This window comes from Rhinolophus sinicus, chromosome 8 (assembly GCF_057876585.1).
Source record: "Rhinolophus sinicus isolate RSI-liver-muscle chromosome 8, RSI-T2T, whole genome shotgun sequence".
In the NCBI taxonomy this organism is placed as follows: domain Eukaryota; kingdom Metazoa; phylum Chordata; class Mammalia; order Chiroptera; family Rhinolophidae; genus Rhinolophus; species Rhinolophus sinicus.
The window spans coordinates 47,234,066-47,247,205 of record NC_142508.1 but is presented as its reverse complement, the minus strand read 5'-3'; the positions used below and the strand labels follow the sequence as shown (position 1 = coordinate 47,247,205).

The 13,140-nt window shown below is 52.8% G+C and overlaps 1 protein-coding gene across 1 annotated transcript; it reads left to right on the top strand.

The window, feature by feature from the left end:
- The first annotated feature begins 1,794 nt into the window (after positions 1–1,794).
- SCN1B (sodium voltage-gated channel beta subunit 1) lies at positions 1,795–11,516 on the top strand. Its single transcript, XM_074315840.2, has 6 exons — positions 1,795–2,178; positions 3,833–3,999; positions 4,825–5,065; positions 10,099–10,240; positions 10,726–10,797; positions 10,888–11,516. Exons 1-5 carry the CDS (start codon positions 2,139–2,141, stop codon positions 10,790–10,792), a joined length of 657 nt encoding a protein of 218 aa, XP_074171941.1. The 5' UTR covers positions 1,795–2,138; the 3' UTR covers positions 10,793–10,797; positions 10,888–11,516.
- The last annotated feature ends 1,624 nt before the right edge of the window (positions 11,517–13,140 follow it).

Sequence of the window (13,140 nt, the reverse complement as noted above, 5' to 3'; positions counted from 1 at the left end):
GATAAAGGCAGGATGGACCACAGGTGGTGAAGAGCAGAGCCAGCCTCTCCAATCCTGTAGCTGTGTGGGCATGGCAAATTACCCACCCTGAGCCTCAGTTTCCCATACCTGTAAAGTAGGCATAATGGTAATACTTACCTTGTAGGGAGAATTAGATGAGTTAATGTGAGTAAAGTGCATAGAGCAGCACCAAGTCCATAGCAGGTGCTCAGGGAACATCAGCTTGTGGGGCTGTCAGGAGGTACCCCTGACTGGTGCCGGAGGCCTGTCCCCATTGTGCTTCTGCCTGCCACCCCTGCCAGAGGGAGGGCTCAGAACAGCAAGAAAGTTATTTTCTGCAGAGGAGTTTCACAGCCCAGGAGGTGCTGGCACAGAGGCCCAGACCACAATGGTGTCTGGTATCCCTGGCTTCCTGTATCTCTGCCCTAGGCCTGCCCCACTCCCTGGTTCCTCTTGCCTGGCAGGGCTAGGCCAGGGGGATTCTGGAACTTCACCCAGACCTGGTGGCCCAGACCTGAACAGCAACCCCTGCCGGAGATCTGATAGCCCAGAGCCCCCTCCCCCATCCTCTTCATTTGGCAAAACCTACTGATAAGACAGGCCACCTGCCATCACAGGATAGTATTTCACCTGAGTCCAGGGGCATGACCCTAGGCAAGGGAATGACTCGGCCTCAGTTTTCCTATTCTGTGAAATGGGGATAATAGAACTTGCTGCAACTGTTTAGGGAGGTAGACGAGGATTCAGCATATCACAAGGGCTCTAGCACTGGCATTTATTCATCCGTACAAGTGTGAAACCTACAATGTACCAGGCACAGTTTAAGATGCTGGAGACACTGGTGCACAGGACGATGTCGTCACCTTGGGGGCGTTTATGTTCCAGGGTTGGAGGGACAGGCAGTGAACAGAGAAACTATATAAAGGAAGAGTATAATGTCTGGTGACAACTGCTGTGGGGAAAAAAAAAAATCTGAAGCAAGTAAAGGAGGTCAAGTAAAGGACCGGGAAACAGTTTCCCTGGAATGAACAGAAGACCAAAGGTGACATTGAAGCCAAGAGCTGCCGTAGGAGCTGGAGTGAGCTCTTTGGTCACCTGCAGAAGAAGGGTCCAGGCAGAGGGAAGAACAAGGACAAAGGTCCTGAGGCAGAAATGGGTTTGGTGTGTTGGGAACAGCAGGGACCTGGACAGCCAGCTGGGAGTGGGGGCAGAGAGGAGTAGAAGATGACATCAGAGACGAGGAGGCGGCATCAAGAAGAGCCCTCCTCCTGAAAGATGGCACCCAACCCCCCAGGGCAGCCTGTCTGGTTTGGATCCACGGTGTCCCTCCTGCTTGGGAGGGGTCTGGAGTATTATCAGTAACGGTAGCCTGACACCTCCCCTCCATGCCCACTTGGGTTCCCCCGATGCCAGGGATATGAGCGGGAGGTCACTTGGAGGTCCCAGCAAGTACCCCTAATCCCATTGAGCATGATCTCTCTTCTATAATTTGAAGTCTGAAGCCCTGTACCCCAAACCCCCCTCTCAACTCCCTTGTGACTCTGGGGGTGACCTTTCCCAGATTCTGATGCTGAGGGTCCCCAGCGTCTGGAGAGGTCGGACACCCAGACCATGTGCCCATGCCCGTAAGCCGCGGTCCCTGCGCCACCGGGAGAGGCCGGTGCAGCGGGCGCCTCCCGGGCCGCTGCGGCAAAGGCTGGGCGGCCGCGCCCTCCCCCCGCGGTGATTCATCCCGCCCTCTCCCTCTCCCTCCTCCTTCCCGGGCCGCCGCCACCGCCACCGCCGCTGCAGTGCGCAGGAGAGCGCTGCCCGCGCGGGAGAGCCAGAGCCGGAGGGGGCCGGGGTCGGGGCGTCTGGTGGATGCGCCCCGCTGCGTGCGCCCGCGCAGCAGCCAGGGTAGCGGCTGCCGCCCGCGCGGCGGGGATGCCCGGACGCCGGGCCCCGGGGCTGGGCCCCCGGCGGTAACCGGAGCGGGGGGGCCGCGCCCCCCCTTTCCTCCCCCCTCGCCGGTCCCAGAGCCGCAGCTGCTGCGCCCGCGCGCTCCGGGGACATTCTAACCGCCGCTGGGTCCCGCCGCCTCTCGCCCCGCTATTAATACCGGCGGCCGGGAACGGGGTCGCAGCGCGCGCAGAGCAGTCATGGAGACACTGCTGGCTTTCGTGGTCGGGGCAGCGTTGGGTGAGTACGCAGGGGACGCGCGGCGGGGGACACAGCAGGGTACCGCCGGGCGGCGGGTTCGTGCTCGGGACCCGGGAGAGCGGGGCGAGGGCCGCCCTCGCCCATCCCCCGGCCCCGCTGAGTCCCTTCAGAAGTTGTGCGCGCGGGTCTGGAGGGGCGGTGGAAGTGCGGGTGGGCCAGAGCCGGCGGGGGCCCGGCTGGCACAGCTTCGCGGCTGCGGGCGCTCAGCCGGGGGCGAGGAAACGCGGAGTCAGCTGCTCTCGGAACCCCGCAGGCTGCAATGTGACACCCACAGCCGCGGGAGGCGCGAGGGGGGGCGGGGAGGCGGGGGGAGGAAGGAGGGAGGTGGTGCTCGGTGAGTGGGACAAGAGAGAAGGAGAGGCTGGGAGAAATGGTGACGGGAGGGAAGGGGTGAGAGACGCAGAAGGACCCGGAGTACTCCTGAGTGCTCCTCTGGGAGCCTGGGGAGTTGGAAGGAAAGGGCTCGGAGATAGGAGAGGCACTGAGTTTGCCAGAAAGAGAGGGGTTGAGGACAGAGAGTTAATCTGAGCTGCAGAGAGAAACTTGAGAGAAGCAGAGATAGACACTGGTAGACTCACAGATAAATGGAGTGTAAAAGGGGACAGGGAAAGGTGGAGAGAGAGACCCATACAGGGAGAGGGTGTCTGAACCTGCAAAGAGGATACAAAGTGGTGGGACCTTCAGAGAGACCCCTACGAAATATAAAGAGAGGGAGACAGAGACAGATATGCTCCGGGAGAGGGAAAGAGACAACAGAGGAGGAGGACAGAAGCCCCCAAAATTAATAAAGGAAGAGACTCGGGGACAAAGAAAAAGACCCAGAGCTGGAGCTGGAGAGACACAGCATTGGCTAGTGAGCTTTGGGGGGCAGGAAGGAGGTGGCAGGTAAGAATGTGGAGGAGGGACCCAAAGGGACTGGTATCCAGTGGAGTTACAAAGGCCCTGAGGCAGGGAAAGGCTTGGTGAGTTTTGACAGGCTGATCGGAGGTGGAAGCCTGGGAACAGAGGCAGAAGTTGGAGTGGGGGTGGATGACACAGGGACTTGTGGGACTGGGGAGCAGGGTTGGAGTGTGGGTCTGCCCTGGTTCCAGTGCTCATCGTCCCCTCTAAGGTCTTGCCTTCTCCCAACCCATGTGTCCCCAGACTGCCTGGTTTTGCAGAACAATAATGGTGGAAATGACTTTGCCACCTTGAACTTATAATGCAGCAGGAGTTCTAGACCCACCACCTAGATGCTGCAGTACCTCAGACAAGTGGCCTTCTGCGGAAGGGGTACTTGGGTAGCACAGACTTGGAGTTATTCATACTTACCCCAGTAACAGCCTTATTGATCGGGGGCCTTCTGTGTGCCAGCCCCCTGCTGGGGTCTTACCTAACTTATGGAATCTGCTCAGCAAACTCCAGAAGCAAAGATGATTGCTTCCCTCATCATTCACAGAGGGAAACTGAGACTCAGAGAAGATGAGTGACCTGCCAAGGGCATGCAGCAAGTGGCAGGGCCAGGCTCAGTGTCTGGTTCTGTCCATTCATTATCCTTATTGAGGGGAAACAGATGGCTTCTAAGGGGCCCGAGGGCCAATAACCAGCGAGCCTGGCAGGGCCTAGGGTGATGAGTGCCCTGCTGCCCCTGCAGTGTCCTCAGCCTGGGCGGGCTGTGTGGAGGTGGACTCAGAAACCGAGGCTGTGTACGGGATGGCCTTCAAAATTCTGTGCATCTCCTGCAAGCGCCGCAGTGAGACCACCGCTGAGACCTTCACAGAGTGGACCTTCCGCCAGAAGGGCACTGAGGATTTTGTTAAGGTGTGTGGGTGCCCAGCCTGGGTGTGGGAGGATGGACGTTGGTGTCCAAGTGGGAGGATGGACGTCAGTGTGCAAGTGGGAGGATGGACGTCAGTGTGCAAGTGGGAGTGGGATTCGAGGGAAGGGTTGTTTGTTTTCAATAATGTGCTATTATTGATGACCTGTATTCAAATTTCGGCTCCACCACTGACCAGCTGGTGACCTTGAGCCAGTCCCTGAGCCTGTCCGAGCCTCAGTTTTCTCCTGTGTAAAGATGGGGTGGTGATGGTCTCTAGCTCAAAGGTCTGTGTGAGGACTGATGGAATTGATGCCTCTGGCCCATGGCTGGCACAAGTCAGTGTTATCAGAACTAGGTAGTACCAGCAACAGCATCTCGGATGGTCGTCATGGAGGAGAAGCAGAACTTTTTGGACCTCCTTTACACTATGTGTATTTTTAATGACATCTGAGGAGGCACCATACACTTTTGGGGCCCGCTGGAGAATTGGGGTGTATAGTGGCTGGGTCAGGCTGCCTCTGTCTCTGCATGAGGAGTTTGTCTGGTGGCCAGGACAGACTTGTAGAGAATGAAGGCCAGGAAGTCCAAATGAGGGCTCAGGGATGATGAGGAATGTGTGTGTGTGTCTCAGGACCCGGGGCACAATCAGGGTCTAGGGCAGGCCCAGGGGTGATCTTCATCCCACTGTGTCCTTCCTGCCTGAGGTCATGGTGCCTGAGCCCATGTGTGTGTCCATCTGTCTCTCTGTGTGTCAGAGCAAGGGATGGAATAGAGGTCTAGGTGGGGGACATGGGCCCAGGCAGTGAGCCTGTACTGGCTGCCCCCAGATCCTGCGGTATGAGAACGAGATGCTACAGCTGGAGGAGGACGAGCGTTTTGAGGGCCGTGTAGTGTGGAACGGCAGCCGGGGCACCAAGGACCTGCAGGATCTGTCCATCTTCATCACCAATGTCACCTACAACCACTCGGGCGACTACGAGTGCCACGTCTACCGCCTGCTCTTCTTCGAGAACTACGAGCACAACACCACCGTCGTCAAAAAGATCCACCTTGAGGTGGTGGACAAAGGTGAGTCAGGCCCCGCCTGCCCCCTTGTTCCTGTTGCCCCCTGGCAGCCAGATGGAGGGACAGATGGCAGGTAAGGGACAAGCTGGCTCCACTTCTGGGCCAGCCAACCGCCCACGGCAGCAGGGGCAGCTGCACCTTTTTTCCAGCGCCAGCTGTTGCCTCCATTTCCCTTCAACCCACAGAAGGGGGCATAACAGGCATCTCCCATGAAAATTCTGGGTATAAAACCTCTGCTGCCTGTGCTGTGTGACCTCTGGCAGGTGTGTTCCTGTCTCTGAGCTGAAGGGTCCCGTAGGAAACAGGATGATAATAGTATCTACCTCCAAGGTGTTAGTTGAACCATTCCTATGTTCCAGGGAGGTTGTGAGGATTGAGTGATATGCTTGGGTATCAGCTGCTGGCGTGCCTGGCTCACAGCAAGGCCTCTGTATGTGGGGGTGATGGTGGCAGTTCTGCTTGTCAAGTGCCTGAGCCCTACCTCCCTCTGTCACAGTGGAGGAAGAGATATGAGTGTGTCACCTAGAGTAGCGCTCCTCACAGTCTGTGCACACAGCCCCCCGGGAGTCTTCTAATGTGTAGATCCTGATGGCAGAGCTGGGTGGGCCTAAGGTTCATTTCTGACAAGCTCTCAGGCAAGGCCAGCGCTGCAGGCCTGGGGCTACAGTAAACAGTAGGATCTAAAGTGTTTTTGAACTGTTTCATCATTTTGGCTTCAGCTGCCTTGGACCTCTTCTCTGAACCATCTTCTGATGGGTATAAATTGGGTTCTATGGCCCATAGAAAGTCAGAGAGATAGCCCAGAACTTGGGCCACCAAAGAACGGTGGCAAGGCATCCCTTGGGGCCTGCAGCACACACCTAATCATGGGCAACATGCATTGTCCTTCCTTCCCTTGAGATAGGAGTCCCTTAGTGAATCTTCCACTGACCCTCTGGGCTGCGGTTCTTACTGCCCTATTTTACAGATGGGGAAGCCCAGACTCAGGGAGGTAAGAGTATATGGCCAAGGTCACAGAGCTGGGACCTGAATTGGAAGCCAACCAAACCTGTGTGACTGTCATTTCCTGTTCTTGGCATGATTCACTGTCCTCTGCTGGCAGCCAGAGCCAGTGGGTTTCTTTTGATAATTAGCATTTTTATATTTATTATCCAAGTGACCTAGCAGAATTCAATGCAGGAGACATGTCTGAGCAACTCTTTGGTGTAGGACATGATGCTGGGTGGGTAGCCACCCGTATACATAGAAGATGGAGCCCCACCTGTGTGAGTGGGGGCAAAGTGGGATGGCCGTGACAGACGTCCCCAAATATTGTGGCTTAATGAAATCCGTGTCAATCCTGTCTCCCAAATCAGTGCTGAGGTGAAGAGGCAGGAGGCCAGGGAGGCTCTGTGAGCCCTTCAGACACCCAGGGTCTTTCCATCTTGTGGTTGGGCCTGGCTCAGGCTGTGGTGGAGGCTGGGGCTCAGGCATGCCCGTGACCCAGTAGGGCCTCTCTTTTTAAACATTATCTACGATACCTCCCAGGGCCTGTGTTCTTAACAACAGTTCCATAATATAGAGCTCCTTATGTTGTCTTCCCAGAGCCTGTGGTTTCAGCATTATCCACCATTCTCTAGTGTTTTCTATACCACATTATAGTATTGCCTTTCTAACATTGCCCACTGTACTATAATATTTTATACTTTGATGTATACTATGCTATTTTAAAATTACCAACATACTGTGTTTCCCCGAAGATACAACCTAGCCGGACAATCAGCTCTAATGCGTCTTTTGGAGCAAAAATTAATATAAGACCCGGTATTATATTATATTATATTATATTATATTATATTATATTATATTATATTATATTATATTATATTATATTATATTATATTATATTATCATACCCAGTCTTTATATTATAGTAAAATAAGACTGGGTCTTATATTAATTTTTGCTCCAAAAGACACATTAGAGCTGATTGTCTGGCTAGGTCTTATTTTCGGGGAAACACGGTATAATACATTCATCACCTACCGTACTCTAGTTTTTTATCATTGCGTATCACATTACAGTATTTGTTTCACACCCATGTTATTGTAGTATTAGCATTGTCAGCCATGCCATACACTTGTTTTATTATAGCCCACTGTCCTACTGCAGTTTTAACATTACCCATCAGCCTATATTGCCTCCTGGTAATAACTGGTAAGGAAGGAACTGAGTCATTTCCAAAGGAGGAACAGTGGGTATTGTTGGTGAGACCTTTACTGGCCTGGCACAGGTGCAAAAGATGGTAGGAAGCACCTGGGGTCCCCCACCAGGAGTGGGGCTGGCAAATGGGGACGAGGGCTTATTCTATTTTGGATAGTGTTCTGAAGAAGAAAGAAAAGCTAAGCGTTCTTACAATAAAAAGTGTGTTCTTGAGAGAAATCAGTCTTGTATTCATAGACACTGGATTAAAACGAGATGATAATCTCCTAGGTATCCGGTGGTCTAGATAATGGATGTCAGTCGGTCTGGACACGTGGACATTCTTTCTAACTCCTTAGAGTAATCAGAGGGTTATCCGTAAGATCATATATACTGTGTTTCCCCCAAAATAAGACCTGGCCGGACCATAAGCTCTAATGCGTCTTTTGAAGCAAAAATTAATGTAAGACCCAGTCTTAATTTAATACAACATAAGACCCGGTATAATATAATATAATACAATATAATATAATATAATATAATATAATATAATATAATATAATATAGGGTCTTAAGTTAACTTTTGCTCCAAAAGATGCATTAGAGCTGATGGTCCAGCTAGGTCTTATTTTCGGGGAAACACGGTATATATAATGACCTAGCAGAATTCTATATATATATAAAATGAATACATACATATATATGTATATATATATATATACACACATATATATTCATAACTGGAGAGATAAAAATGTATATATTCATAACTGGAGTTTAAAAAGTTTAAGTTCCCAGGAAAGATAAAGCAAAAATAGAATCATTTCCTTTGCCTCAGCCTACTTGATTTTAGTAATTTAGCAGCCTGACTACAGTGACTCCATTTTATTTCTTCACTCCTTTCCTCCGATGTACCCAGTATGAGTGAAGAATGTCTTGAGGTGAAGCAGTCTGAGGCTGGTGAGAAGTCCGGCCTGCAGAGGTGCAGGCTGGGGCTTCAGGTCTGGGGGCTGCCTGTGTGGGCAGGCAGGGGAAGTTCTTGGAAGACTGGGAGTTTTTGAAGAAATCAAAGGTCTCCCAGAGAAGGTGCCTCTGACCCTCTCTGTGACCTCTCTGCCTCAGTTCCCCATCTGTAATGTAGGTGAATCACAGTCTTACCTCCTGAGATGTCTGTGTGGGTTGATGGAGATGGCACTCGCTGTACAGCAGCTATTACCTAGTCTTTCTTTGGCTGTGGAAGCTTTCCAGATCAGACAAGAGCTCGGACCCTGTAGTCACTTATAGTTGGAGTTGAATCCTGGCTCTGAATGCAATTCTGGCTGTGCATCCTTGCCTAGCACCTTCCCCCTCTCTGCGCCTCAGTTTCCTTGTCTGGAAATGGGCTACGGAGCCAAGCCTGTCACTGTCCTTATCATATTCAGAGAGCAGGAGATACCGGATTACTTAAATCTGTTTGGGCATTGAGTTCCAGGTGCAGGGTTGAGAATTCCAATGACGTGAGCTTTATCCAACACATATCCAACTCAGTGTACTTCCTGCGGTCAGCTGACATGGGAAACTAGGACTGTCTCTATACTTGGGGTTGTTTTAAAGAGACAAGGGATGCTTAGATAAAGAACTCAGCACAGAGCCTGGCTATGAGCATGTTTTCACTGCATGAGATGCATTCATGAGATCTTTTGAGTGAGTGAATGAAAAACGAATGAAGCAATGAGTGAATGAGGTACGGAACCTGTCCCCAGCTCCTCCTGTGGAAAAGTAGGGGAGAAGCATCCAGCCCTGCACCCTCACTTGCTCTGGCCCAGAAAGCATTGATGCCATCTGCATGGGTGAGCAGCAGTAAGTGCCCACTGACAGGAAGACCATGTGGGGACAGCAGGGAAGATGAGATCCTGGCCAGCCAGAAGGAGGGGCCGGAGATGCAGAGTGGACACCTGCGAAATCTGGCCCAGGATGACACAGTGGCCTTCAACTCTGGTTCCCTGGCTAAGTGCTCTCCTGTTAACAGTTTAAATTTAGGCTCAATGAAAGGAAACTGGTGGTGGCAAGAGCCAATGCTGCAGAAGGATAGAGGTTTCCGGAAAACGGCTCCCAGTAGCCAACACTTAGGCAGTGCTGCCTGTGAGTGCATCCAAGCATGAGAGGGATGTTAACTGGCATTTCTTCTTCCCAGCAACTCTGTGAGAAGTTATGAGTATTACCCCCATTTTGCAGAGGGGGAATCAAGGCCCAGAGAAGGGGAGTCATTTGCCTAAGGTCACACACCTACGAAGAGGCAGAGCCAGGATTTGAACCTGGCAGTCTGGCCACAGAACCCCTGCTCTTAGCTACTATGCTGTACTGCCCCAATAATAACAGTAATAATAATAATAGCGAACATTTACTGAGTTGTCACTATAAGTCAAGCACTATTCTAAGGATTTTTAAAGCTTACTTAATTCTCACAACACTCTCATGAAGGAGATATTGTGATGATCAACTTTTTACAGTTGGGGAAACAGACCCAGAGAGGCTGAGTCACTTGCCCAAAGTCACACAGTTACAAGTGGCAGAGCTGGGGTTTGAACCTGAGCCTTCTGGTTGCAGAGCTATAGTTCTTGGGTACCTACAGCCACTTGCCTGACACAGATGCACCCTTGAGTTACACAGGGAGGCAGGGTGAGTCCATCCTCAGCTGGTTAAGAATCACAGAAACAGCTATGACTTTAGGGAAGCAGCACGTTCCCATTTGCAGACCAGGCCCAGCGAGGTTGAGCCATTTGCCCAAGCTGGCACAACAAGGTCGAGGCACACTCAGGCTGTCCTACCTCTTGAGCTTGGCCTCGGCTGTCACGTAACCCTCCTGGCCCCTGCAGCCAACAGAGACATGGCGTCCATCGTATCTGAGATCATGATGTATGTGCTCATCGTGGTGTTGACCATATGGCTTGTGGCGGAGATGGTTTACTGCTACAAGAAGATCGCTGCTGCTACAGAGGCTGCTGCACAAGAAAATGCGTAAGTGGGTTCAGTGAGGAGGGTTAAGGCATCCCAGGACACCCAGGATTTCCCAAAGGGGAGCATGAACTGAGTGGGGAGGGGGCAAGGGAGCAACCCAGGGTGCCATCTGCCAGTTCTCCCTGGGTGGGGTCATTTGTTGTCAGAGATGGGATAAGGCCATGCTCAGGTCCCAGCTCTCAGGACCCAGGGTTCAGGCCAGCATCTTGTCCCACAAAGATACTGGAGTCCAAGCGCCAGCCCCTTTCCTCCCCAGGACCCAGAAGTCTGAGCCACAGTTCCCTCTACCTCAGACTCAGGAATCCAGGCGGCCAGCCTGCACTTCTTGTGGGTCCCTAGGAGTACAGCTCACAGCCACCCTCCCACCCCTTCTCTAACTCCAGAGCCCTGTGTACCTGGGGCAGAGACCACAACCCTCTTCAGTCTCCTGGGGGTGGGCCAGACTAATGATGGGGTCATTGTCCATCTGGCCTTTGCCCCCACAGCTCGGAATACCTGGCCATCACCTCAGAAAGCAAAGAGAACTGTACAGGCGTCCAAGTGGCCGAATAACCCTGGTAAGGTGGGTGGGTGGGCAGGGGCTGGTGGGCCTGGGAGGGTGTCAGCTCACTAGGTCCCTGATCCCCCTGTCTTTTCCTCACCTTTAGGCCCTGGGCTCCGCCTCAAGGAAGAGCCAGCCCTAGTGGGGAACATCTGGGCACAGCCTGCCCCCAATGGGGGTTGGCCATTCCTGGGCCTCCACAGCCTCAGAGTCCTGCCAGCGGAGCCGCCAGGGTGGGAGAGGGCAGGGGACTTGGCTCACACCCCTAATCCAGCCTTCTTCCTCCTGCCCCCTCACCCACCTTCACCATGCATGACGGGTAAAGCAATACTAACGCTGCTCCCACCCCTGCTTCTGCTGCCTGTTTGCGGGGGAGGGGGGGCGGTGAGGTGGGGTGGTGGCTCTGCACCCCTTCTTCTTGCTGATTTGCACACATTGGCCGCTTCAGACACGCACTACTGGGGCCCAGCCCCTCCTTGCCCAGAGTGGGTTGTCATAGGCTGGAACAGTTTGGGGCAGGGGGTTCTGGGGCTCACTTCAACCCTCAGTGACGTTTCCCCTCCTGCTTCCTCTGGCTGGACCTGGGGTCCCCTCTCCTGTGATGCACTCTTGCCCGGCCCAACCCCGCCTTCTTTCACCAGCGTTGGATTGTGGCCACTTAGAAAGGGGCCCATTCAGCCTCGTCTCTCTTTACACAAATAGTTTTGTTCATGAAATAAAGATTCTTGGACTTGATTCATATTCTCTCTTGTGAACCCAGTTGCCCTCTAGACCCCAAATCCATGAGCCTCAGTTTTTCTGAGGACGTGCCGTCCCAGGCAGGCAGCGGGGCCTCTGCACACAATCAGGTATAAGGATGGGTAAGGAACAGGTGGGTGCAGCATCTCAGACTCAGCACCTGCCTGAGGACCCAGCAGATGCAGCCACTTGGTACTTAATTAATGTGGGATTGAGAGGATCATTAGTTTAGTGGGGACCATGAGTAGGAGGGAGGTCGGGATGGAGCCAAGGAGACAGCCCGGGAAGGGGGGTGCTGCTCTGGAGAAAAGAGGCAAGGCAACAGTTCTGTGGGGTTTGCTGTGTTCCAGGCTAGCAGTGTCGACCAGGTGACCGAACATAAATGAATCAGGAGGCTTTGTTAAAACTGAAAATGGCAAAATTTTATTCAAGGGACTTGGGCTTTCCAACCCAGAAACACTACCGGGTAACATCCAGAGTGTTCCAAAGAAAAGAGAAAAATTGAGAGCTCTTATAGTAAAAAGGACATTCTTGAGGGGAAAAGAAAAATCAGTTGCATTCTTAGCTTCTGTATTGGTCTGAGAGGGTGATCTTCGAGATGTCAGGGGTCTGGATATATGAACATTCTTTCCTAAGTTCTGCAGATGGTTATCTATAGGGGTTATCTGTATCTCCAGGCATTGATGCATGATTGAAAAGTTCAAAAGTTTAAGTTCCCAGGCTAGTTAAAGCAAGAATAAAATTGTTTCCTCATACCTCAACCTACTTGATTTCAGTAATTTAGCAGCTTGACTATAGTGACTCCATTTTATTTCTTCACTCTTTCCTCAGCTGTATGGGTCTCTCTGGAGTGGTAGGAGTTGGAGAGAGGGAAGGAGAGAGAAGAACATGGAGAGATAGGGAGAGACTAGGGGATGGGCAGCCCCATTTCTACCCCAATTTGTCCCCTGTGGGAGGCTGTGGCTCTGAGTGAAGGGGGTACATGGGGCGAGCAGGTGGGTCCAATTGTCTGGGGACAGCCTATTTGGGGTGAGCTGCTGTAGTCTGTGTTTGTGTGGCTGTCCACAGGCAGGTGTCTGATGGTGACCCTTCTGTGTCTGGGTGTTTATCTGGTCCTGGGGTGTGACGTGGATCATTCTTGACTGCTGGCGGGACAGTGTGTATTTGCCTCTGGACACTTCCGGCCACTTGGCGAGGGCCTCCACACTCGGCGCTGGTTTTTCCGGGCCAAGCCCCCTTCCCCCTATCTAGGACTTTCCTGGCTCCAGAGGTCATTGCTGCAGGCTGCAGAGAGGCTGCCAAAGCAAACCAGCCCCCGTGACTTGTAGGAAAGCAACTGGGGGGAGGGGGCTGAAGGGGGGTAGGGTGAACAAGGAAAAGCAGACAGGGGTTGGGCTGGGGACATGGGAAGGGGCAGAGGCTGGAGCAAGAGTTGGGGCAGGGGAGGAGGTTGTGGGGAGAGGTCTGGAGCAGAGTCTGGAACTGGGGCAGAAACAGGAACTGCCTTGTTCAGGAGCTGGACAGGGGGTGCTGGAAGGGGCAGGGGTGGACAGGAACAGAGTTAGGCCTGAGCTCCAGCAGGGCAGGGGCTGGGCAGGAGGCAGAAGCAGCAGGGGCAGGG